Source organism: Gopherus flavomarginatus, chromosome 17 (genome assembly GCF_025201925.1).
Source record: "Gopherus flavomarginatus isolate rGopFla2 chromosome 17, rGopFla2.mat.asm, whole genome shotgun sequence".
Taxonomy (NCBI): domain Eukaryota; kingdom Metazoa; phylum Chordata; order Testudines; family Testudinidae; genus Gopherus; species Gopherus flavomarginatus.
The window spans coordinates 20907576-20932026 of record NC_066633.1 but is presented as its reverse complement, the minus strand read 5'-3'; the positions used below and the strand labels follow the sequence as shown (position 1 = coordinate 20932026).

At 50.5% G+C, this 24451-nt stretch overlaps 2 protein-coding genes across 3 annotated transcripts in view; both read left to right on the top strand.

Moving 5' to 3' along the window:
* LOC127035966 (discoidin domain-containing receptor 2-like) overlaps positions 1-15711 on the top strand; it is a 164782-nt gene extending 149071 nt beyond the window's left edge. The window contains exons 15-17 of one of the 2 annotated variants that reach the window (XM_050926336.1): positions 4438-4672; positions 9508-9657; positions 13445-15711. In XM_050926336.1, coding sequence (XP_050782293.1) covers positions 4438-4672; positions 9508-9657; positions 13445-13585 — 526 coding nt within the window. In that variant the 3' untranslated portion in view covers positions 13586-15711. The remainder of the gene's footprint in view (positions 1-4437; positions 4673-9507; positions 9658-13444) is intronic. The other variant, XM_050926337.1, reaches the window with a different exon arrangement.
* A 6708-nt stretch (positions 15712-22419) lies between these two features.
* FAM166A (family with sequence similarity 166 member A) overlaps positions 22420-24451 on the top strand; it is an 84262-nt gene continuing 82230 nt past the window's right edge. The window contains 1 exon segment of the mRNA XM_050926393.1: positions 22420-22487. Within this exon segment, the coding sequence (XP_050782350.1) occupies positions 22432-22487 (56 nt within the window). The 5' untranslated portion in view covers positions 22420-22431.

The following is a 24451-nucleotide window of genomic DNA, read 5'->3' as shown; positions in this document are numbered from 1 at the left end:
AGCTTCCATAGTGATGACCCCTCCGACCCCTTAGCTGCGTGGTTCCTCGCCCTCACCTCATCACTTAACAAGCAGCACTGGTTGGGCTCTCCCACTCACCAGAAGAGCCATTCGGTTGACCTGGTCTTCTCCAAGCTCTGCTTTCTGGGAGCTCACCATGAGTTCTGAGGTCCCCCATCACCTGGTCTCTTTCAGCAGCTCCCCCTGATGCTGTCATTCGATCCTTCTGGGTATGTTCAGGGTTCAAATTCAGGCCAAAGCCTAACCCCTCCCCTTCCATCTTCACACAAATTATGCTAACCCAGGGCTCAGACCCAGAGTCTCACGGGGGTTGAAGGGTCCGAGCCTGAGTCAAGCCGAGACCCAGGGTTCAAGCCCTGTTGCTTTGCAGTGTAAATGCAGCCCCACTGGACTTGTGCTCTGGGAGTATCCTACAGTCCCACGGGCTGATCCTCTGGACAGTCATGTTCTTCCACACTGCACCACGAAGAAAGGGCTAGAGGATGCTAAGAAGTCTGGGATTTGGGTGGTTGGACTCGGGCAGTGTAGATGCTGGAGCCCTAGGTTGGGACCCAGGGTTCACCAGTTCCTAACCTGGAGTCACAAATGGATGTAGATGCTCAAGCCCTTGGTTAATAATCCCAGGGTCTGATAACTCAAGTTGTGCTAACCCTGGGCTTACATTGCAGTGTAGACATACCCTCTTTCTCTTCATCAATGCTGATAATATTTCTGCTGCTCTCTGCTCTGTGCATTCTCTTCCCTTTCTTCCCTGTGACTGTTGATTCTCTTGAATCCTTTGCCAGCCCCACCCACCCCCATATCCTCTGTTCCTGCGTTCATGCAGCAGAACATCTCTAATATCCTCTGACCATGCCAGAATCTTGTTCCTTCAGTTCTGCCATCGTCCTACGCCAAGTAACTCTACTTTTCCACCCTGATCAAATTCCACGTGTGCAGTCCCAGCTGACTTTTCACCTCCTTTGACTCAGTCCTCAAACCCTTCCTCCCACATTTTTCCTCCTGTACAGGAGCTACCTAATTTCTTCAAAGAGAACATTGACAAAATAAGACATAGCCTTCCCTTCCCCTTCTATAACTTTGTCTCCTTCTCTCTTGTCATAGACACAGGAATTTCTCATCTGCTCTCCTCCTCTAACCCCACCACCTGCCCCAGTGTCCCCATCCCATCTCCTGATCTCTCTCACACCCATTCTCATCCCCTCCCTTTCTCTTCTTGTTAGCCCTCACTTGCCTCTGGCTCATTCCCCGCACAATACAAATGTTTTAGTCTCTTCCATCTTAAAACACCCACCCTTGACCCTGCTAGCCACTCCACTCCACCGCATCTCCCTTCTCCCTTTCATCTCTTAGCTCATTGAACGCTCTGTTTACAATCACTGTCTGACGTTCCTTTCCTCCAGTTCCACCCTAGACCCTTTCCAATCCCATCTGCACCTGGCACTCCACTGAAACCACGCTCAGCAAAGTCACTAATGACCACTTTCTAGCCAAGCTCAGAACCAGTGCTCCATCATCATCCTCTTTGACCTGTCAGCTGCCTTTGGCACCATCAGCCATCCTCTTGTTCTTGAAGTCTTTTCCTTCTCTTGGCTTCTGTGACTCTGTCCTCTTTTGATTCTCCTCCTTCCTCTCTAATCATTCCTCCAGCGTGCCCTTGGGAGGATCCTCCTTGTGCCCCCTGCAACTTTCTGTGGGGGTTCCACAGGGCTGTGTCCTGGGTTCCCTTCCTTTGTCACTTTCCACCTTATCTCAGGGTAATCTCTGCTCCAGACCTGCCTTCTTCTGTCCAAACTTAAATCTCAGCCTGTCTCTTGGACATCTCCTTGTGGAAGTCTAGCTGCCATTGCATGGTAAATATGGCTAAAACAGAGCTCCCAACCTTCACCCCAAACCCTTCCTGCTGTCCGCTTCTTAGTCACCATAGACAGCACCACGATGCTGTTGCTTAGGCCCATAAACAGGGTGTCATCTTTGACTCGGCCCTCTGTTTAGGTCCTCGTGTCCAGCTATGTCTAAATCTTGCCCTTCTTTATCCATACCATCTAAGAGCCAGCCCTTCCTATCCATCCACACAGCTCAAATGTTCGTCCAGGCTCTCATCTCACATCTGGATGACTGCCACGTCCTTCTCTGTGACCTTGACAAATGCAGTCTTGCCCCCCTCAAAGCCATTCACAGTGTTGCTGCAAAGATCATTTTCCAAGCCCACTGCTTTGCCCTTGTCACTCCTTCTCTGTTTTGCATCCCTCCACTGCCTCCCCAGTGCCTGCTTGGCTTTGCTTTCAGGCCTGTCTGTGACCTATCCCCACCCAGCTTCATGGCCTATCCCCACCCACCAGTCATCTCTCATTTGCTATTCAGAGGTCAACTCCCCGCTCTATCCGGCCAACGCCAGCCTTCACTGCCCACTTGTTAAATCTCCAAACAGGCCCCTGTGTGCTTTCTCCCATGCTGCTCAGTCATGGGAGGAATTCCCTGTAAACATCCACACCGTGCCTAATTATACACATTCAAACCGCTCCTCACAATTCTCCTTTGAGGTGATGCTGACAACAAACTCGACAATGGTTAGGCTGCTGGTGTGCTGAGACCACGGCCCATCCTGCTGATCGACACTGTCTCCTTGTTTCTTTCTGGGCCCTCGTCTGTCTGTCTGTCTGTCTCTTGTCTTTTGTTTTATACTCAGATTGCAAACTCTTTGGGGTAGGAAGCGTCTCCTTGTTCTGTGTTTGTACTTTGTGACTTGCACAATGGATTCTTGTCCATGGTTAGGTTCCTATGATGGGCACTATGAGTAGCACTCCGGTCACTGATATTGCTGCAGCTTGAAGAAGGCTGCAAGCTCAGCTATGAGCAATTAAACATTTTCTGTTGGGGGATTATGAGCACCTGGGTGGCAATCACTGGGTTAATGATGTAATTGGGAGGACATAAGTGAAAGGAGCAGGAAGCCAGTAAAACTGAGAAGAAAAGCTCAGAGGGTGAGACTGAGCTGAGAAGAAAGGCTGTGGGGAAACCGCCTCTTGCTGTAATCTGTCGTACACTGTTGTACTTGGTAAGGAAGGAATAAATACACACGTGGTGCAAAGGTAACAACCTGGTGTGTGTTGGTGCCATAAGCCCACACAAATTGGCCAGGCAGTGCAGTACCCTGGGTAGCGGCACAGCTCCTTGGTGCTACGGTAACACGAATAATAAGTCGTGGCTGCTTCTGAAAATTCTGAACCACGGGACTTGCCACCCATCCCAGGGAAGCTGGTGGCAGAGCCAGTGATAGGACCCTCCTTTCCTGGGTCCTACCCCACTGCCTTAACCACAAGACTGTATTTTCTCCTTCTGAAGGCACCTGCCTCATTCACTCATCTTCCCAGTTCTGACCTGTTTGAGATAGGGTCCGCTGGCAAAACCCACATGTGATCATGTAATTAAAGAAAGTGTCATAATACATGTGCCCAAGGGGGCAGGATTAAGGGCATGAAAAATAAAAAACCGTATTTCCAGAGACATGATAATGGTGGTGATCAGGACGTCCTGCCCTTTCTCGGCCCTGCAGGAACACAGGCTCTTCCCCAAGAAATAACAATGTGCCGTTTAGAGCCAGATTTACAGGCACTAGCCTCTCCTCTGTCTGTGACTGCCAGTCAGGTGACTTAGATACCTAAGCCCCACCCAGCACCCATAAATCAGGGACTTGTATGACGTGAGGCCAGATTTCCCAATAGCTTGGAGCCACATTTTCAAGGGATCGGCACACACTATTATCAAAATGGCCGAGGACCCAGTGCTGAGCACCCTTGGAAATCTGGCTGCTTCTTTTGGTGACTAAATGAGAGCTGAGTGCTTTGGAAAATCTGGCCCACCACTGTGAAATCCCTGATTTATGGGCTCTCAACATCTCAGGGTACGTCTACACTGCAGTTGGGAGAGGGTCCAGGGAGTCAGAGTCACACTAGCGGGGCTCCAGCTAGTGTGCTAAAATAGCAGTGTGAACATTGTGGCTTGGGCCCCCCAGCCCCCCGGATCTGTGCTCCTGTGGCTAGCCCACGCTTCCACTGGCCCAGCCATGTCCATGCTGCTCTTTTCAGAGCACGGGTTTAAGGCCTGCTAGCGCAAATGTGTCTAGCTGGGCAGAGAGGCTGGCTCCCAGCTGCAATGTAGACGTACCCAAAGAGTCTAACTTGCAGGTGTGAGCTGGCTGCTCCCGGCCAGCCACCTCAGAAACATGGCTCACGCGTCAGGAGAGACAGTTAGTTTGTTGTAAATGTACAATCTAGCCTGACAGGGATAGTGAGGAATGAGGGAGTGAAGTGACACCACTGTGCTTATTGCAACACACAGCATGCAAGATTCCCACAGCAGGAAGAGTCGAGAGAGAACTCTCCTTTCATTTTCTGTTGTTTATTTTAAATGCAGCTATTCCAACCTACTGTTCATGGCCACCCAGATCGCCTCTGGAATGAAGTATTTAGCCTCCTTGAACTTCGTGCACAGAGACCTGGCGACCCGCAACTGCCTGGTTGGGAACAGCTACACCATCAAGATCGCAGATTTTGGAATGAGCAGGAATCTGTACAGCGGGGATTATTACCGTATCCAGGGCAGAGCTGTGCTGCCAATACGCTGGATGGCCTGGGAAAGTATCCTCCTGGTAAGGGCTGCTCACAGCGCTCCTTCGCTCTCTCTTTTGTGGATGCCCCTCAGGGTTGGGGGGGGACACTTAATACAGGAAACTGAGTAACAGCACAAGTCTCCTTTTCTATTCTTACTGTCTCCTTTACTAATCAATAGGATCTTGGCAGCTGGCTGCACTGCTTATCTTGTATCCCCTTTGGTAAATGGATGCACCCTATATGCCATGTATCCCATATGCTGTGTGCAGCCTTTGACTCTCCACCATGCAGACTGCAATGGCACTGTTCCAGCAAACTGTGCTGACTCCATCTCTTCCTCCAGAGAAGGAAGGCAACCACATGGTTACAGCACAGGACTGAATGTCTGAACACTGGGTTTTGAGTCCTGAATGATACAGATTCCCTGCTTGGATCTGAGCAAGTCACCTCTCTATGCCTCCGTTTACCAATTGCCAAAATGTGGAGGGAAGGAGAGAGATCTTTTCCCTCTTCCTCAACTCACTAGCTTAAACTGAATTTTAAGTATTTAAACTGTGACAAATTTCTTACCTTCTCTGTGCCAGACTGGCTGGTGCCTCAGTTTCCCCTGGCTGGTAAGTCTGTTTTGCTAAACCGAACACTCCACCTATTCTGGAGTAACCAAAGTCCAGAGTAAACCCAAGTTCCAACTGGAGTACTTTCTTCAGCCCTTTCCCATCTTCCTCTGACTGTGGAAGAAAGGATTTGAACAGGGCGCTTGCCCCTCTTGGGTGAGTGCTCTAACTCCTGAGCTGGGGGATGTTCTGGGGCAGTGAGCCCTCCGTCTCTCCTGTTGAAGCTGTTCCACTGTGGCTAAATAACTAAAGAGTCACTGAATCAGGACCCGGGTCTCCCACCTCCCACATGAATGCCTGAACCACCAATCTACAGTCATTCTCACATGCTCTCTCTCGGGTCCAGTGACTTTTCATTGTTTAATCCACAGTGCAACAGCATCAATAGGAGAGACTGAAGGTGCCCCATGTCGGACGATCCCATAGCTGCGTGGTTAGAGCACTGAGATGAGTGGCGGGAGGTTCCTGTTCAGTCTTTTCTCCCCTTCAGGCAGAAGAGGGGAAACTGAACCTGGGTCTCCGACATCCCAGGGAGCGCGCCAATGACTGGGCTAGAAGCTAGAAGGTGGGTGCCACCAGCGCTGCTTCCTCCAGTCGCCGTGTGTGGCGCAAGGCAGGCGCCTGTGGGTATGTCTGTGCTGCAAAAAACCTGCAGCAGCGAGTCTCAGCGCCTTAGTCAGCTGACGCGGGCTCCCGCGGCTCAGGAAGCAGAGCTAAGAATAACAGTGTAGATGTTCCCCGACAGGCTGGAGCCTGGGCTCAGAAACCCAGCAGGGGGATGGGTTTCAGAGCTCAGAGACAGGCACTTTCCTGCGGCCTGGAGTTAGGTGCCTAGATCCCTGACTGGGGGAGTATTAAAACACACCCCTCTCCTCGGCAGCTCCTGTTGTGATTCGCTCAGCGTCACAGCGCCTGACGCCCTTTGTGGATCTGGACCCTGCTGAGGCACTTTTGAAAATCCCAGGAGGTGCCGACCTGCCTCTCTAGGCACCCAAATACCTCTGAAAATCTGGACCTAGAGTTAATTGCTAGGTAGGCAGACCTGTCAGCAGTATTGTAACGCTACCAAAAAGGTGGCAAGACTTGTAGGGATGGGAGTTAGAGGCAAAACGCACTGCAGGGCGCCATGCACCCAGCCAGCCTGGTAAGACTGGTACCCACAGGACAGCCTTTACTGATTTGCCTAGTCTAGTTTTCAAGGTCCCAAGCAACATGGCTCCTACCTCTTCCCCTCAGGAGCCAGCTCTGCAGCCTGATGAATTTCACTCTCAGGACATTCCCCTCATATTCATTTTCTAACTAATCTGTCCAATCATGCAGTTACCCTGCATTTCCCTTAGTTATCATCACCTCAAGATACAGGCCCACACATTTTGTAGGTAAACATTCTCGTGACTAGGTTCCTTTGTATTATTTCTGTCCTCAGTGGTGTTTCCAACTTGAAAAAAATGTAGTGTTTGTGAACCATGCCATTTAATCCCCTCTTGCAGCTTATGATTGGAGGTGTCACACAGAACTGGCCCATTTTCTTTCTTTGTGGCACCTAATCTCCATTCAGGATAACCTGGGTCCTTGCTAAGCCCCCAGCAACTCATTGCTCCCCCCTCCTGCAATGTATTCATGTCATACCACCTTGCAGTCATTTTGTTAGCTGTTTAATGCTGAGACCCAACCACCAAGAAAGGACCACGTGCTGCTCAGCGCAAAGTGCCACGCTCCAGTGCTGTTGGGGAGAGCACAGCAGCTCAGCCCTGGGATTGCTGCCGCTGGTGACACAAACACCATCTCTCAGAGAGAGGCAGAAACACCCTGAATTTCTCTCCAACTTGCTTCCCGAACCAGGGACCCTTCCCCAAGCTGCAGCCTCTTAGGGCTGTCTGGCATCTGCCAGCGAAGACACTCATCCACCCTGCAGCCTGGCTCTATTGCTGCAGTCACTCCCTGCCCCCTGCACATGGGGAAGATGCGAGTGTGTATGAGACTCTTTCTCCAGAAGGTCTGCATGGAACGCAGCTCCCCAGCAAAGAGAGCAGCTTCCTCAAAATCCTACTGCCGAGGTTGCAGGCACCATGTGTTTCTTACCCCACAACACTCTTCGCCTCCTTGCAGTCAATATCCAGGACACCTACCTCCCCAGGTTTAAAAGTACAGTACACCCTTGCTGTAGCGAGCCCCTGGGGAGCCAAGCCATTTCTTCGTTATAGCCAGGGGTTCCTTATAGCGAAAGAGCCCTGCTTGGGGGAAGCAGGGTGGCTGGGACCTTGAACCCCACAACAGGAGCTGAGAGCTCCTCCGGCCCATGGCTGCGGCTGACAGCTCTCTGCCCCAGAGGAGCACTCAGCATCCTGCCGCTTCACAGCCCCAGGGCCGGAGGAGCTGTCAGCCCCCCACAGCCCCAGGGCCGGAGGAGCTGTCAGCCCCCACAGCCCCAGGGCCGGAGGAGCTGTCAGCCCCCCACAGTCCCAGGGCCAGAGGAGCTCTCAGCCTCTCACAGACCCGGGGCCAGAGAAGCGCTCAGCCTCTCACAGACCCGAGGACGGAGGAGCTCTCAGTCCCACACTGCACTAGGGCCGGTGGAGCTCTCGGCCCCTCACAGACCCAGGGCCAGAGGAGCTCTCAGCCCCCACAGCCTCAGAGCCGGAGGAGCTCTCAGCCTCCATAGACCCAGGGCCGGAGGAGCTCTCAGTCCCACACCGCACTAGGGCCAGAGGAGCTCTCAGCCCCTCACAGACCCAGGGCCGGAGGAGCTCTCAGCCCCAACAGACCCAGGGCCGGAGGAGCTCTCAGATCCCCACAGCCCCAGGACCAGAGGTGCTTTTAGCCCCCCACAGCCCCAGAACCAGAGGAGCTTTCAGCCCCCCACAGCCCTAGGGCCAGAGGAGCTCTCAGCCCCCCACAGCCCCAGGGCCAGAGGAGCTCTGAGCCCCACACCACACTAGGGACGGAGGAGCTCTCAACCCCCTACAGCTCCAGGACCAGAGGAGCTTTCAGCCCCCCACAGCCCCAGAACCAGAGGAGCTTTCAGCCCCCCACAGCTCCAGGGCCAGAGGAGCTCTCAGCCCCCGACAGCCCCAGGGCCGGAGGAGCTCTCAGCCCCCCACCGCACTAGGGCCAGAGGAGCTCTCAGCCCCCCACAGACCCGGGGCAAGAGGAGCTCTCAGCCCCTCACAGCCCCAGGGCCGGAGGAGCTCTCAGCCCCTGCAGCCCCAAGACCAGAGGAGCTCTCAGCCCTCCACAGCCTGGGGCCGGAGGAGGACTCAGCCCCCCACATCCCCAGGGCTGGAGGAGCTGTCAGCCCCCCACCGCACTAGGGCCGGAGGAGCTCTCAGCCCCCCACAGCCCCGAGGCCAGAGGAGCTCTCAGCCCCCCACCACACTAGGGCTGGAGGAGCTCTCAGCCCCTCACAGACCCAGGGCCGGAGGAGCTCTCAGCCCCCTACAGCCCCAGGGCGGAGGAGCTCTCAGCACCGCACAGCCCCGGGGCTGGAGGAGCTCTCAGCCCCCTACAGCCTTGAGACCAGAGGAGCTCTCAGCCCCCCACAGCTCCAGGGCTGGAGGAGCTGTCAGCTCCCCACCACACTAGGGCCGGAGGAGCTCTCAGCCCCCACAGCCCCAGGGCCAGAGGAGCTCTCAGCCCCCCACAGACCCGGGGCTGGAGGAGCTCTCAGCCCCCACCCCAGCAGCAGGGCCAGGGCCACCCAGAGGGGGGGGACAAGTGGGGCAATTTGCCCCAGGCTCCACAGGGGCCCCGCAAGCTCTGGCCAAGAATCCCTTCCCTGGCTAAAGGCGCCTTTTTAATTTTTACTCACCCGACGGCTGTCCGGGTCTTCGGCGGCACTTCCGTGGCAGGTCCTTCAGTGCTGCCGAAGACGCGGAGTGAGTGAAGGACCTGCCGCCGCCGAAGACCCGGACTACCGCCGGGTGAGTACAAGCGCTGCAGCTCCTCCGTTTTGCTCCAGGCTCCCTGAATCCTCTGAGCAGCACTGCCATGACTCGAGGTGGGATCCAGGTACCGGGTTCGCTGTAGCCCAAGGTTCGTGATCGTAAAGGGCGTTATGGCGAGGGCATGCCGTACCACGTGTGACTGCTCAGAGGAGGAGCGGTGAGTCTCCAGTTCCCCCTCGCTGGGTTTCTGCTTCCCTACCTGTCGCGTGTGCAGACAGTGGATTGAAACGGTCGACTCTTCCCACCAGATCGATAGGCTGGGCACAAAGCAGCCCTGTGCGTGTGGCAGCGGCCGACCCGCTCTTCTCTCCACAGGGCAAGTTCACTACAGCCAGCGATGTCTGGGCGTTTGGGGTGACGCTCTGGGAGATGTTCACACTGTGCAAGGAGCAGCCCTACAGCCTCCTCTCGGACGAGCAGGTCATTGAGAACACGGGGGAGTTCTTCCGGAGCCAGGGCAGGCAGGTGAGGCAGCTCAGGCACCCTCCTCCCCCTTCACTCTCCCGAATCTTGTTCAGCAGCTCCCTTTTCCTGGCCTTCACACAGCCCTGGCATCCTCTGCCTTCCATCCCTGACCTCTCCAGCAGCTGCCCTGCCTCCCTTCCCCCTTCACCTCAAAGGCTCTTCCCCTTCTCTTGCACCCCACTGGATCCCCTGTGTCCTGCCTCCACACGCTGCTCTCCCTGAGTCCCTTCGTCACCTCCTCCTGGCCCAATCCACACTCCGCACTCCTGCTGTCTCTGATGCAGCCATTCACTCACTGTCAGCCTTGACTTTCTTGGTGTCTCCTCTGCATCTCTCCAATGGGAACAGCTCCTCCCCTCTAGCTTGACCTTTTCCGTGACCCTGGCCCTCACAGCCCCCACTTGCCTTCCCTGTGCTCACCCTGCAGGAGGCTGTTTCTCTGCCCTTTCCTGCCTCCTGTGTTCCCCCGAGATGGCAGCTGACGCAAAATCCTTTGGGATCCTTCTCTGACTGTGCCCTTTATTCCATGGAACTCTGTCCCTTCTCTTGGGAGCCACGTGACTGCTGTCTTATCATTCATAGGTGCCAGGCCTCTGCATGGTCCACCCCAAAGGAGGGACTCATGTGGGAAAGTGCTGTTCATCATCACACTCTTGGCCTTAGACTCCAATCTGTGAACCAGTGCTGCAGAGAGGAGGAGGAAGAGGAGGCTGAGAAGAGGCCCTTCAATTTGGCCAAGGGGGTCATTAGAGACCAGCCTGAGAGCAAAGTCAGTGGAGTCCAGAGAGCAGGAGCCAGGCTGGAAGGGATCCAGGTCAGAGCTTGAGGAGAGGAGTTTGGTGCATGTTGGTTGCAGAATGCACGCTCAGCAAGTTTTGAAATGAAGGGAGAGACAGCAGGAGTTGAGGGACGGTTTACTGAGGGTTGTGTGGACTCACACTGGCTTACATTAGGAGGGGAAAGGCCCGGGGGGTCATGACAGATTGAGAAGGAGACTGGAAGGAGCCTGGGGGCAATGGAGGTAGGCAACAGGCAGGGACAGGACTGCTGAAGCAGCAGGGTGGAGATGAAACACCTCAAGGTCCACAACAGGGGAGAAGGGGAAGAACGTGTTCAAGGAGAAGGGGGCTTTGTCCATTTTCTATCTGAAAAAGTATGATCCCTGAAAGGGCTTGTTCAGCCAGTCATTCAGCTGTCACCTGCCTTATGTGACTAATCACTGCAATGAGCAAGTAGTCTATCAAAATATGCCTGGAGAATGAATTGGGATCAATTCACAGAGCTTAAAACAATTCACCAATAAAGATGTAGAATAATTTGGAACATTAAATCCATCTCAGGACACCCCTGTCTGCCCAGAGATGTGCCTGGAGCTGAAAGGGCGGCTACATTTGTTGCATACAATATTTGTTATGAATAGTTTGCTGAGCTGTATTTGTGCTCATTCATGATTAGTAACTGGCAGCTCTTAGAGTGCCAATCAAGCAGAAACGCCCACGGCTTTTTTCATTCTTCCAAATGGACAAAAGGCTTCCGAACTGGAGCCAGTTAGACACTCAGGAACAATTCAACATGAAGAAAGGATAGAGAAGAGGAAGAAAAATCATTGTGGCCCATTCCCTAGTTTTCAGGGGCCCCCAGAATGTGCTCTGGCCTCATTGCCACGTCTAAAGGTATCAGGAACTATCTCACTACACACCCATCAGGGGAGTGTCGGAGATGTGACCCAGATCTCATTTTTGGAGCTGTGTAAAATACCTTTTGAGCTACTGGTCAGGAGGAAAAGCCCTTTGAACAGTGTCCCGTGGAGCTACTCATTGGTTGGATGGAATCCTGTGAAAAGCACCTCCAAAATCTGCTGCCTTGCAGGGTAAAGCCATTTGAACAAAACCCCAGAGACAACTGCATTCTCTCACTGTTAACGCTTTCAGACCAAGATATTTGCTCCAAGTTGGGTTTTGAGGGGGTAAATCTAATCCTTGGTTTGTCTGGTTCACAATGGCTCAGTGAGAGAGAAGGTGGAAGGTATCAGTTCAACAGCCCTTAAGCTTGAAGCCCCCTGTTTCTTTCTAGAACAGTTGGAACAGCAGGGGAACCCTCACACACACACTCTGTACCAATGTGCCTTGACCTGGAGATTGTTTTATCTAGTGATGGCACAGAGCTGTGTTATCATGGCTCACACAGGCCTTGGCTTCTCTGCTGAGACTGCCAGCAAAGGGCCAGCTACTGGCAGGGTGCACAAATTCTTCCTGTGATTCTAGGTGCCACAGATCCTAGCCAGCACCCTTCCTTACCACCCACTAGGACTGCTGCGAGGAGAAGCCGCACCTCCATTGCTCTGAATGCCTGGTTGGAGGGGTTCAAGCTTCCCTGGGCCTCAGCAGGCTGCAGCATTGTTTCCTCCTTTGGTCTGTCTGGCACATTTCCTGGGCACTGACTCTCAAACAGAACTGCTCAGCCCACCTGCCCTAGGCTGCCCCTCCGACTGCCCCAGTCACTTAACCCGCTCCCTGAACTCCACCCAAATGGCATGAGGCTTCTGGTTACAGTTTCTCTCTCTCAGGGGCCTACAGCAGTTGTGAAGTGGGGAGCACACATCCCACACTTTGCATAGGATCTAACACATTTATGCTCTTTACTTAATCATGTAAAGCACAGGAGAGCACATACGAAACAAAGCAATAAACATCTGAACCCACAGTCTCCTCACTGAGTCGTCCTTCCCTGGTGAGTCCCTGGGGATCCATCTGTGTCATGGAAGAATCCCTTACCAGCTTGATCTTCCTCTCTCCTGCACCATGCCTCTGTCCTTCTCCTCCTCCTTTCTCTCTCTCTCTCCCCCCATGGGTTTTTCTTTCCTTCTACTCATGGTAAACTTGGACAGCTCCTACCTTCCCCCTCTCCCTTCAGAGTTGTCACCTAAACTGTTTTTTCTAAGGATTCAGTTGCTTTTTTAGCATAACCGTTGTGAAGTGTAAGTACCATGGTGCCTGTCCAGAGTGTACTTGCTACAGAGCCCCTCGGAAATGGTGGATCTGGAGACAGAGGCAATCAGGATATAGCGGGTTTTCATACTATCGTAAGCTGTACAGACATAGCCCCAGTTCATCACACTGGCAAATGGATTCTCAGCTATAGCTGGTTGAAGACTTTTTGACAGCGTTTTCATTTGGAAAATGCAGCTTTGTTGAAATCAAAACAGTTTCATGGGAACCTGTCAGTTTCAACTACATTTTAGGCAGAAAGGTGTCAAAACAAATGGTTTTGACTTTTTCGTTTTGTTCATAGGTTGAAATGTTTTATTTCAGTAAGGTAAAAACAATCCATTTTGACTTTATCATTGCAACCTTTCTATTACTAAAATGAAACGTTCTTATCTTAGCAAAACAAAACAATTCTCCGTTATCAAATGAATTGACATTTTTCAGAATTTTCATGGGAAATATGGAAATTTTGACTTTTTGTTTAGATTTGGAACAGATTTTGAAATGTTGCAATTTCTCACTAGATGAAGACCCCATTTTCTGATCACAGCTCTGTTATCAACTGAGCTAACAAAACACCCATGGAGCTAATGTCTATGGATGTATCAGTTTCCTCCCTGAGGGGCTGACAAAGAAAATGACAGTGAAACTTTACCTGCCCAGACGAAGTCACCGCAGTAAGTGTTAAGATAATGCATGGCTGTTCACTGTCTTGTAAAACCTAGAGAAATGGCAGCCATCCCATGTTATTAATTGGGTAATTAATAACACTGAAGTAGTTGTATTTTTCCTGCTTGCAGATCTATCTGTCCCAAACACCTCTGTGTCCAAACTCTGTGTTTGACTTGATGTTAAAGTGTTGGAGCCGAGATATAAAGGATCGTCCCACTTTTGATATGATTCACTACTTTCTGGTAGAACAAATGGACTGTAACATTTGACCTGAGTGGAAAAGAGACAAATTGCTGAAAACAGGATGACTTCGGTGGTGTCTCTTTTTGCCTGTCTCTCCCAAACAGATGGGCAGGCAGCCCTCACTACACTCCCTTAGACTGTAATCTCTTTTAAATTGAGATGTCCATGGCAGCTGCTTGTTTTATTGGCCATGGTCTGACATACGTGACCAGAGGAAACCTATCTTATTGGTAGAAGAATCATCTCCTGTTCTGCATCATTTCCTGGGAATACTGTGAGGGGGGTTTCTTTGGCACCCCACGGCTACAGACACCTGTGGACAAAAAAACTGGAGAAGACTTTACAAGGGACTCCCAGCTCTCCCCAAAGAGACAAGAAGAGAAAGCTAACAGCTCAGGAGCTAGGATTGGAACAAAGGATGTGGAGAAATAAAGGCTCCAGTCTTCCAAAGATATAGAAGGTCTGTGCACGTTAGCAAGCAATTCAGTATGTCCTTGCTAAAGGAAATATATATAATGTAACTAACTATAAATGAATGGAAATAGGCAGTGATTAAGGGGACTTGAGAACCAGACCGAGTTAGATTTAGCAACCCCTTGGAGGTAATATGATCAGGGACTGCAGATGATGTGGATAGAGGAATCCAAGTCCATGTCCGTTTATTCCTGTGGTTGTTCAGCACTGCTTTTGTTATATGTGTGCCTTTTTCCCACACTGGATTTTTATCTTAAAAAATGAATGTCAAAGGTCATAGGAAGGTTGCTGTAGTAGAGGATCTTTCTTTGACCTACAAATAAAGGTTGGGGTAGAGGTTTGTATTGGAAAATAGCTGATACTGTACTACTGTCTCTATGTAGATATATTATCCTTATGAACTTGTAGCCAGAATGGACTGATGTGCAATGAATCCTGTATAAATACCCATTAATATGAGCTGTCTAGGTCAATGCTGTTATGTGGTGGGAGGGAGCTCACATTTGGTGAGACTGCGTGGGTGAAAATAGAATGGCTGCATCATTTGTCAGAGCTCTGTGCATGCCTGAGCACAAGGGAGAGAGCACCTCCACTCCAGCATCTGCCCATCTGTACTGGGTGACTTCTCGCCAACTTGTCGGACATTCCTGCTGTGGCGGGGCCAGTTCTACCATACAGGCAAACGTGCTGCCTGCCTGGCCCTGTCAGGAGGTTTCCTTCTGGCAAGGAGGGACTGACACACCAGATGAGAATGTTATTGCTAATCGTGCTGGGCTTGCTTTTCACACCCTATGCCTCCTACTTAAAAAATATCTAGTCATTGAACTGCGAGTAATTTCTTATTTTGATTATGCCACGGAATGCTCTTTCCCAAGGTTTTATGGAAGGCAGAGAATTCAGAGCCTATGCCACAGCCTACTTTCTCCATTGCTGATTTATCAGGTGTCTGGGTGGACATCGCACAGTACCCTTATTAATCACATAACAAAGTGCTTTAGGACCAAATGAAAAATCTCCTAAAATGGAGAAGCTGAAAATTTAGCATTTCCTTCTCCAGGCTTTTTAAACTCTTGTAACACAACTAATTCAGAGCAGGAATTAGTCTTAACCTTTCCTGAGTCACAAGCATATTCTGTCCACTGCCAGAGCATGGGCTGATGTGAAGAGCTCTGTGTGTATTGAGGGGGAGACCATTAGGGAGAAAGAAAGTGCATTTAGCTACAATAAGAGAATAATTAGGAATGTGTGTGTGCAAGAAGAAAATCCTAGTGCACAATTGGCTCGAAACTGTCCTGTGATGCATCAGTAAATTTCTGCTGTTTGCTTCCTCAGAGATCAACTATACTGAAGTCTTTAACAGTGTTAACCAGTTAGATCTCATATGCAAATGACTGCATCCTGATTGGCACTTCAGAAGCTAACCATTTTTCTTGCTTCAGCCAATCAGTTCAGTTATGCAATTATATGCTTCCTGATTGGCTAATAAGAAGCAAATAATAGTTTGATTCTGGCTCTCTGCCATCATCTTCGCAGCCATAGGAGAGAGCTGCAGATACTTCTAATTGAAAACGTTTGGAATATGTAAACATACGTAAACTGACTTCCTGTGTTTGTTAATGTCCGGATTTAGTTTCCCTCAATTTAAATATTGATTCATACAACATTTGTCTCTCATATCAATAAATCTCGATGGTAAACTCAACAGAAGTGAATTTCTCATTATCTGAGTGTCTGCACAGAGGACATATGTCTAGATGAACATGCTGTAGCCTTGTTATAGAAATGGCAGTTTGTGACCTTAGAATGAATATCCATTGGTCATTTCATGAAATGGACACAGGAAGGAATTTCTAAGCATAATATGAGAAGAAAGGCCTGCATCATCCTTGCAGAATTGATAAAGGCTGAAGGAGAAATGGAAGCATCGCTGCAGTAGTTCTCCTGGTGCCGTGGGACACCTCCCCTTAAATGTCTCATTTCTTTCAGTTAGTATTTTTGTCATTATATTAGCTCAAAATATTCAGGTTTGAGGAAACACAACAGGTACTTTTACAACCAAGAATAGTTCTCAGTTTTTAATCATAGACAGATGTAAACAGCCTGTGTCAGATGCTTCCCTTGCCCTGTCAGCACAGATGGCCCTAACTCAAGTGGAACTGGTATGGTTCCACTATGCAGGGACGAGGATTTGGCTAACCATGCAGGCTGTCTGTGACGGGGTGTGCTAGGCCCAGAGACCCCTTAGTGGAGGCCTCAGTGTCCTAACACATCTGTACCAGGCAAGGAGCAGTAGAGGAGTCCTCCAAGCAGCCTAGAGTGGCTGCAGGGGAAGCTGCCAATCAGGGCACAGGAGGGCCATATAAAAGGAGTTGGAGTGCTAGAGGCAGTTCCTTGCTGGATCTGGAGGAGCACAGATAGAGCTCCTGACTGGCTAAAGGGAACTGCAGCACCATGGACAGCTCAGTGCTGGCAAGGATTGGGGCAGTAAGGAAGAGCTCCTGGCTGGCACCTGGGTCTGAACTTAAATGAGCCCTGGGGTAAAGACAAAGCTTTGGTGAAGGCTAGGGCCATGGAAAAGTCGCCCAGGGAATTGAAAGCAGTGTAGGATATGGTGGCATGTGACTACTATTCTTAGGATCCCTGCACTGGGACCGAGAGTAGTGGGTGGGCTTGGGTCCCCATCCCCCCTCCATAGCCCAATGGGGAACTGGCCTACAGTCAGATAGCAAGAAACCCCTAGAAGGGGACATGAACTATTTAGTGGCCGAGCAGGGGCCAGAGTAGACCAAGAGAGTGAAACCATTGCCTCCAGGGAGGAAGCCCTGGGGGTACAGTCTGATATCGCAAGCACGCGTGAGAGGTGAGTGCCATGCTGTTACATTTAGTACCAGATGTGAGATCCTTTGGACCAACCCCTGATCAACAAGAGGCCAAGGAAGAGGCAGGCCAGCAGCAGCAGGGGACCCAGGCCCAACTGATGCAATTAATGGAGAACCTGCAATGGCAACAGGAGGTCCAGTTTGTAGCACAACAATGGTGGCAGGAGATCCACTCCAGCCAGCTGGAGTGGATACAGAGGTGGTCAGGTAATGCCACGCCCAAGAACCCAGTCGGTGATGGAACTGGTGGTTGGTTGGCTCCAGGCCTGGTAAAACTCAGATCAGACAATGACCCCTAGGCCTTCCTTCAGACCTTTGAGCAGGTGGTAAAGCAGCAGACTGGAAAGAGTTAACTTGGGCAGCCCACATAGCACCGTTCCTGATGGGTGAGGCACAGGCAGCTTACTGAGCGGTAAGCAATGAGCAGGCGAGTTCCTACTCAGTGGTGAAGGCAGTCATTTTGGATTGTCTAGGGCTGACATGGCAGACGTACAGGCACAAGTTCCGGACAGCATCATTCCCGCAAGGGGAGAAGCCACAGATTCTGGCACAGAAGTTATGGGACCTGGCAATGCGCTGACTTGGTCCAGAGACCAGCTCGGTGGAGAAGCTCCCAGATCAGGTGGTCCTAGAGCAATTCGTGATGGTCCTACCAGGAGGGACACAGCTGGGTAAGGAGTTTATAGCCGGCCTCAGTGGGGGAAGCAATCGAGTGAGCTGAGGCCTACTTTAAGGTCAAAGGAGAGGACCAGCCCAAGCTGTATGGTAAACTGAGAGGTGTGCACCAGGGGTGGCCCAGGGAAGCTTGCAAAGGGGAGAGCCCTAAGTCTTCTAGACTCAAAGGGTGCACTGCAATTGCAAGGAGTCTGGGGAGCCCTGCAGCCCATGGGAAGTACTAGTACAAAGGAGCTAGGAGACCCCGTAGTTTGCTACAGGTGGGGCCAGCCTGGGTATAGTAAAAGGAACTACCCAGTAATGGAAGGTGACTATTTTAACCTGTTAGAGTGGGACCAATCAGTGGGGGTCTACCCCAAATATCATAGAATACAGTAACTCCTCACTTAAAGTCATCCCAGTTAATGTTGTTTCGTTGTTAACATTGCTGATCAATTAGGGAACATGCTCGTTTAAAGTTGTGCAATGCTCCCTTCTAACGTTGTTTGGTAGCCGCCTGCTTTGGCCACTGCTTGCAGGAAGAGCAGCCCGTTGGAGCTAGCTGGTGGGGGCTTGGAACCAGGGTGGACCGGCAGTCCCCCATCAGCTTCCTACTCCCCTAAGTTCCCTGGGCTGCAGCCACCCAGCAGGCTAGCAGTTGCAGCTGTCCCTCCCTCCACTGCCATGTGCTGCTCCTGCCCTCTGCCTTGGAGCTGCTCCCCAAGCGTCCTGATTGCTGTGGGGGGGAAAGAAGGGGGCTAATGTCAGGGTGTCCCCCTCCCCCCTGCTCCTACATCCCGCTTACCCCTTCTTCTCCATATAGAGCAGAGTGGGGACACAAACAGAGAGAGCCTGGGGCAGCAGCTGCTGTCTCAACTTCCTAATCCAAGACAACGCAGTTAAGAGTGGGTTAGTTTACTTAAAGGGGCGGTGTGCATTTCTCTCTCTCTCTCCCACACACAAGGTGTGTGTGTGTCTCTGTCTGCTGTGCTGTCTCCCTTCCCCTCCATTCCTGCTGCCTTGTAGAGTGAGAGGCTACATTAACAACAATGTGTTAACCCTTGAGGGCTCAGCCAAGTGCTAGTTCATCATTTAGCACAGGGGCTCTCAAACTGGGGGTTGGGACCCCTCAGGGGGTCACAAGGTTATTACATGGGGGGTTGCAAGCTGTCATCCTCCACCCCAAACCCTGCTTTGCCTCCAGCATTTATAATGATGTTAAATATATAAAAAAAAGTATTTTTAATTTATATGTGGGGGTCACACTCAAAGGCTTGCTATGTGAAAGGAGTCACCAGTACAAAAGTTTGAGAACCACTGATTTAGCAGCAAGGCATTCTCTTTGAAATATCCCACCCTCTTCCACCCTTTAACTTCACCACCTCAACCAAGCTTCACAGTCGTTATAGCTGTGAACAGTATTAAATTGTTTGTTTAAAACGTATACTGTGTGTATATCTATATAATATATAGTTTTTTTGTTTGGTGAAAAAAATTTCCCTGGAACCTAACCCCTCCCCCCCATTTACATTAATTATTATGGGGAAATTGGATTCACTTAACATTGTTTTGCTTAAAGTCGCATTTTTCAGGAATAGAATTACAATGTTAAGTGAGGAGTTACTGCCTCGGGGTTGGAAGGAACCTCAGGAGATCATCTAGTTCAACCCCTGCTCAAAGCAGGACTAATCCCCAACTAAATCAAATCAGCATGGCCCCACCATCGGTAGTGACAGTCAAGCTGAGAGGAATGGTAGTTAAGGGTCTGGTAGACTCAAGGTGTAGGTACACCTTGGTTTGGGAGGACCAGGTGAAGGCAACTAGCCTGGACTGACACCTTACAGTACATGTCTCCTATGTACATGGGGAAACCCAAGTCTATCCCACAGCAGAATTTGAGCTGGAGGTACATGGCTGGTGAGCTAGATTCCAGGTTGGAGTGGTCAAGGACTTGGTGTGGCCCATAATCTATGGGAGAGACTGGGCGGGTTACTCAGCCCTCATGTGGGAAAGACCTGACAATGACCCAGGACTCAGAGAGTCTGGGCCCAGATGGGAAAGAAAGCAGAGGGGCTGGGAGCCAGGGTAAAGAGACCCTGAAAAAGAGCCCAGAGGTGAGACCATGATGCCCAAGATGTGAGGAACCTGCTGAGGAAGTGCCAACAAGAGTTGGAAGAGTCCAACATATCCTGAGGGAAAGTCATTAGCCAGCTGGTCTGAGCAGAGCAAGGGTTGTTCTGGGTACAGGTGGAAGCCAAGGGGCAGAGGGAACAATGCTTAGCTTTGCTGGAAGCATTGGCCCATTCCCAGAGGGAGAAGACTCCAAGAGCACAGCAGGAGACCCATGGGAACCCAGGCGGAGCTCCATATGCAGCAGGGTCCTGTGGGAACTCCGGCTGAAATACCTGGTGTGCTATTTCCATTATCTTGGTAGGGTGTTCCATTCAAATGAGTTGACACCGCACCCAGACAGCCCTAAAGGCTCCATGTCAAAGATACCTTGTCTGATCTCCCATGCATCTGGGAGAAAAATCAATTCTTCCTCCCCCACCCCATCCCCCAAGGGGTAGCCATGCCAAGTGGAGAGGTACAGAGTCATACAGATTTTTGTAATATTTTATTAGCTTATTTCCATATTCATCACAGTAATCAGAGCAGGAATGACCAAAAGGGTGGAAGGAACCATAGAGATAGGTGGACATTTCCACCCTATCATAGAGCCAGGACTTCCCCATAACAACACTACCACCACCACCAAAGGCAGCTTTGTCTGAACCCTCACAACACTGTCTATATGACTGGCTAGGGATGGCACGTCCTCGTCAAGCTCTATCTCTTTTAGTGGAGCAGCTGGCATGTCTCTCAGTAACTCACGAGGGTTTGGGCCAGCTGGGTGTGACTCTTGCAGGGCTCAGCGGGTTTGGCCTGGGTAGCAGAGCTGATCGCTTTTCTGAGTGTAACATCCTCAAGTGCAGGCCACGTCCATTCAATGTTCTGTGCTCATGATGGGGCAGTCTTTCAAAATGCAGCATAAAATGGACACCTACTATGTTCCCCTGAACTTACCACTACTGCCTTGGCCTGCTCGTAGACCACCTTCCAGCCCTTGATTTCATCCTGGCTCTGGTCACTGGTGCATGCAACTATCTGTTCGGCGAGTGGTTCTGAAATCACATTATATACCTTCTGTGTTTGATTTCAGAAGCCAGGGCCCTGAACTGCTGATGCATTGGCCCAAAAAGCAGTCAAGAGTTTTTGCAGTCTGTGGCTGGCAGCCCCTGGGATCCCTGGCTGATAGGCACTATAGATCCAGACTGGGATGACCAATGTTCAGATGGCTCTGGAAGTGGTTCTCCAAAAGCAGCGAATGTTATGGAAGCACCTGACAACTGGATTCCTGTGATGGAATTTGACTCGCTGCCATAGTGCCTCCTGCTGGCCAGCCTGGGAATTAGTTCGAGGTTGCCAGTGCGCCCTCCTCAGGTGGTGTCTTGCCCATCATCACTCTGTCTCCGTGTCCAGGACCTACATCACACCCCAGATCGCGTCATCCTCCTCTAGACATACCCCTCCAGCTGTTCCCGAACTCAGTTCTCTCCCCCCTTCCAGGGGACCGACAGCCCTCAGTCCTGCCACTCGCCTCAGTGGCAAATGTGCAGTCCAGGTTCCAGCCACTCATCTCAGTGGCAGACTGCAGTCCATGCACTGGCCACTTCCCTCAGTGGCCAGTGGGGGAAACGGGGAGGGGGAAGAGCCCAGGCTCGCCCACTACTCCAGGCCCCAACCCAGGGACCCTATAACTGGCAGCCACATACTGCCCCTCCTCCTACTCCGCCATCTCCTTCCCTGGGCCACTTCCCCGCAGCCTCCTTTGCCCTTGTCTCAGGGCCTCAGTTTGGCAGCAGCCAGCCTGGAGCTTTCGCATAGTCTGCTGACCCTTCCCAGCACTGCTCCATCCATGGCACTCCAGCCCTCTAAGCAGCCAGTCCTCCTCCTCCCTCATCCTCCAGGGAGTGATTGCCCCTTTGCTGCTCAGTAGCTTCTTCTTATATGGGCCAGTCTGGTCCTGATTGGCTCCTCCAATAAACCGTCTACTAATTGTCTAGCACTACAAGCTTTTTCTTTATTGGCTGTCTCCCACACAGCCTCCCCAGGGTTGCTTTAACCCCTTACATACCAGTGAGGGGCAGCTGCTCCATCACAATCCTAGATGGCTACTTTGGGAAGTTTAAACTGGTAGCTTTCAGCCTGGTTGCTCGTGTGGCAAGAGAGGCCATTTTCATAGTGTACAAATCACTGGGCCAGCCTGTGGAATATTAATTTGACTTGTGTGTTATGTTGGTTATGCTATAGGGAGCACTTTAAAATCAAGTTCACTAACATGATTTGAAGCACTTTGTATAGACACAGTTTAACAACTTCACAGTCATGTTAGCTGAGTATTTTGCACTATAGGTGAACGCTACGTAACCTAAGCTACTACACAAACTGCTAACACAACTTCAAAGGTGTTAAACTGTGTCTTACAGAGGTGTTTGGGGGCTTTCCAAGTGTATCACACTAACTCAAGTAAGGTAGTGTGTCTAAGAAAAGCACTTTTATTGACCATCCTGGACAGACCCTAGATGCACCTCGAAACTTGGCTACTTGTCTGTTGTACATGCTGACCCAGAAAACTGACAAGTACAGGGCTTCGTTTGGTATGAAGTGTCATTATGAGCGTATTAAATTTTTTGGCTTTGCTGCTGCTGTGGCTTTGTGGCATCTTCACAATGGTTGCCATGGTAATGGTGTTGTTTGCCCTCACCCAGTCCCTGCAGCTGCCTCCTGTAAGTTGAAGACCCAAGCACAGATGCTGCCCTACGATGGCAGCCCCACGGAAACATGGCCTCTTCACCCCGGATCCTTACTACATCCCAGGGTGAGTTCTGACCCGCACAGCGAACGTAGCACTTACAGCTGCTGTAATTGGGGCAGAGGGAGGAGGGAAATGTATTGTTGACATGAATTGTGATCTTTTCCCTGATATAATTCAACTCTCCATTTAAAAGTGCACGGAATGAAGCAGGGGAACATTTGTACAGAATATAGTGAAAGATGGAATAATGCACTAGGGGACGGAATTAAGGGCTGGAATTTCCTTATTTGTGAGTGCTTGACTTTGCAGCTTTAACATTCTTTTTTAATATAGCTTTCTTAGGTGTGTGTGCCTGGGTGTGTGGGGGAGACAATTGTTAATGTTAATATACCTGCATGTTATAGGTGGGGCTGGTAGCACTAACTATTATGAAGGCTGCCTGACACTTCCTTTTATAAGATGCTATTTTCAATCTCTCATAACTTTTGCCAAACTGACTGACTGGGCTAAAATTTTCTGCCCAGGGTGTCTGTTTCAGGCTGAATTATTTTAGCGACCTTCAGCCAAAAGAGTTCAGCTGTAGGACCAGGGATGAGGAAAAGTATGTTTTGCCCATATTAAATTCTGACGTCCTTTTCTTTTAAAATCTCTACTGCCTCTTTGGAGTAGAGTGTTGAAATTTGGCAGGGGCTTGGCCTTTATATTGGGGACCTGCCTTTTGCCAGCCCTTTTAAAATATGCCCAAACTTGACCAAGTCATCAGACTTTGAAAAACTGCAGATTACACATACTCAGAGGACACCTGCTAGAGCTTTGCAGCTCAATTTCCAAAAGATTTCACCTGCTTTGAGGATGCTCCAGCCTGAGGCTGTTGGGGGCTGAGCAGGTCTGTCCCTTTAATTGCTGTTCTGGGCTTGGTCAGAGCCAGACACCGTAAATGAAAGCATGGAGCCTGACTCCTCTGTTCTCAGTGGGGAGGTAAGATGACTTGGTACTGGGAGTAGACTGGGATTGGCTGGGCAAGGAAACTGGGACTGGAAACCAGAAAGGTAGGGAGAAGGAGGTGGAAGGGAAGGATACCAGCTGGATGAGGATCTGGAAGGAGGGGAAGTGGGACTGGCTGGGCATAGATACTGAGAGTAGGAATGAGGGAGAGAGGACAGGAGTTTGGAGGGAGAGACAGGGCTAGGATGAGAAGCCGAAGGATTGGAAACTGGTGCTGGCTAGTTGAGGAGAATGGAACTAGGATGGGGAGACAGGGTGGGAAAGAGACAGCAATGGAACAGGGACAAGTTGGACGGGATGGGTCAGAAGGGTTCAAGCTTGGAGGGAATAGACAAAAAAGTCTGTGCCCATTAGAGCCATAGATTCCAAGGTCAGAAGGGACTTTTATGATCATCTAGTCTGACACACACACACACACACACACCCGTATACCACAGGCCATAGAACTTCCCCAGAATAATTATTAGAACAGAACTTTTAGAAAAAGCAGCAAAGAATCCTGTGGCACCTTATAGACTAACAGATGTTTTGGAGCATGAGCTTTCGTGGGTGAATACCCACTTCGTCAGATGCATGACATGCATCTGACAAAGTGGGTATTCACCCTCGAAAGCTCATATTCCAAAACGTCTGTTAGTCTATAAGGTGCCACGGGATTCTTTGCTGCTTTTACAGATCCAGACTAACATGGCTACCCCTATGAAACTTTTAGAAAAACATTCAATTGTGATTTTAAAATTGTCAGTGATGGAGAATCCACCACATTCTTTGGTAAATTGTTCTAATAGTTAATTACTCTCATCTTTTAAAATGGATGCCTTGTTGCCTCTCTGAATTTGTCTAGCTTCAACTTCTAGCCATTGGATCGTGTTAGACCTTTCTCTGCTAGATTGAAAAGCCCAGTATTAAATATTTGTTCCCCAGGTGGGTACATATAGACTGTGATCAAGTCACTCTTTGACCTTCTCTTTGCTAAGCTAAATGGAGGGAGGAACCGCACCTCTCTGAGCCTTCAGCACAGC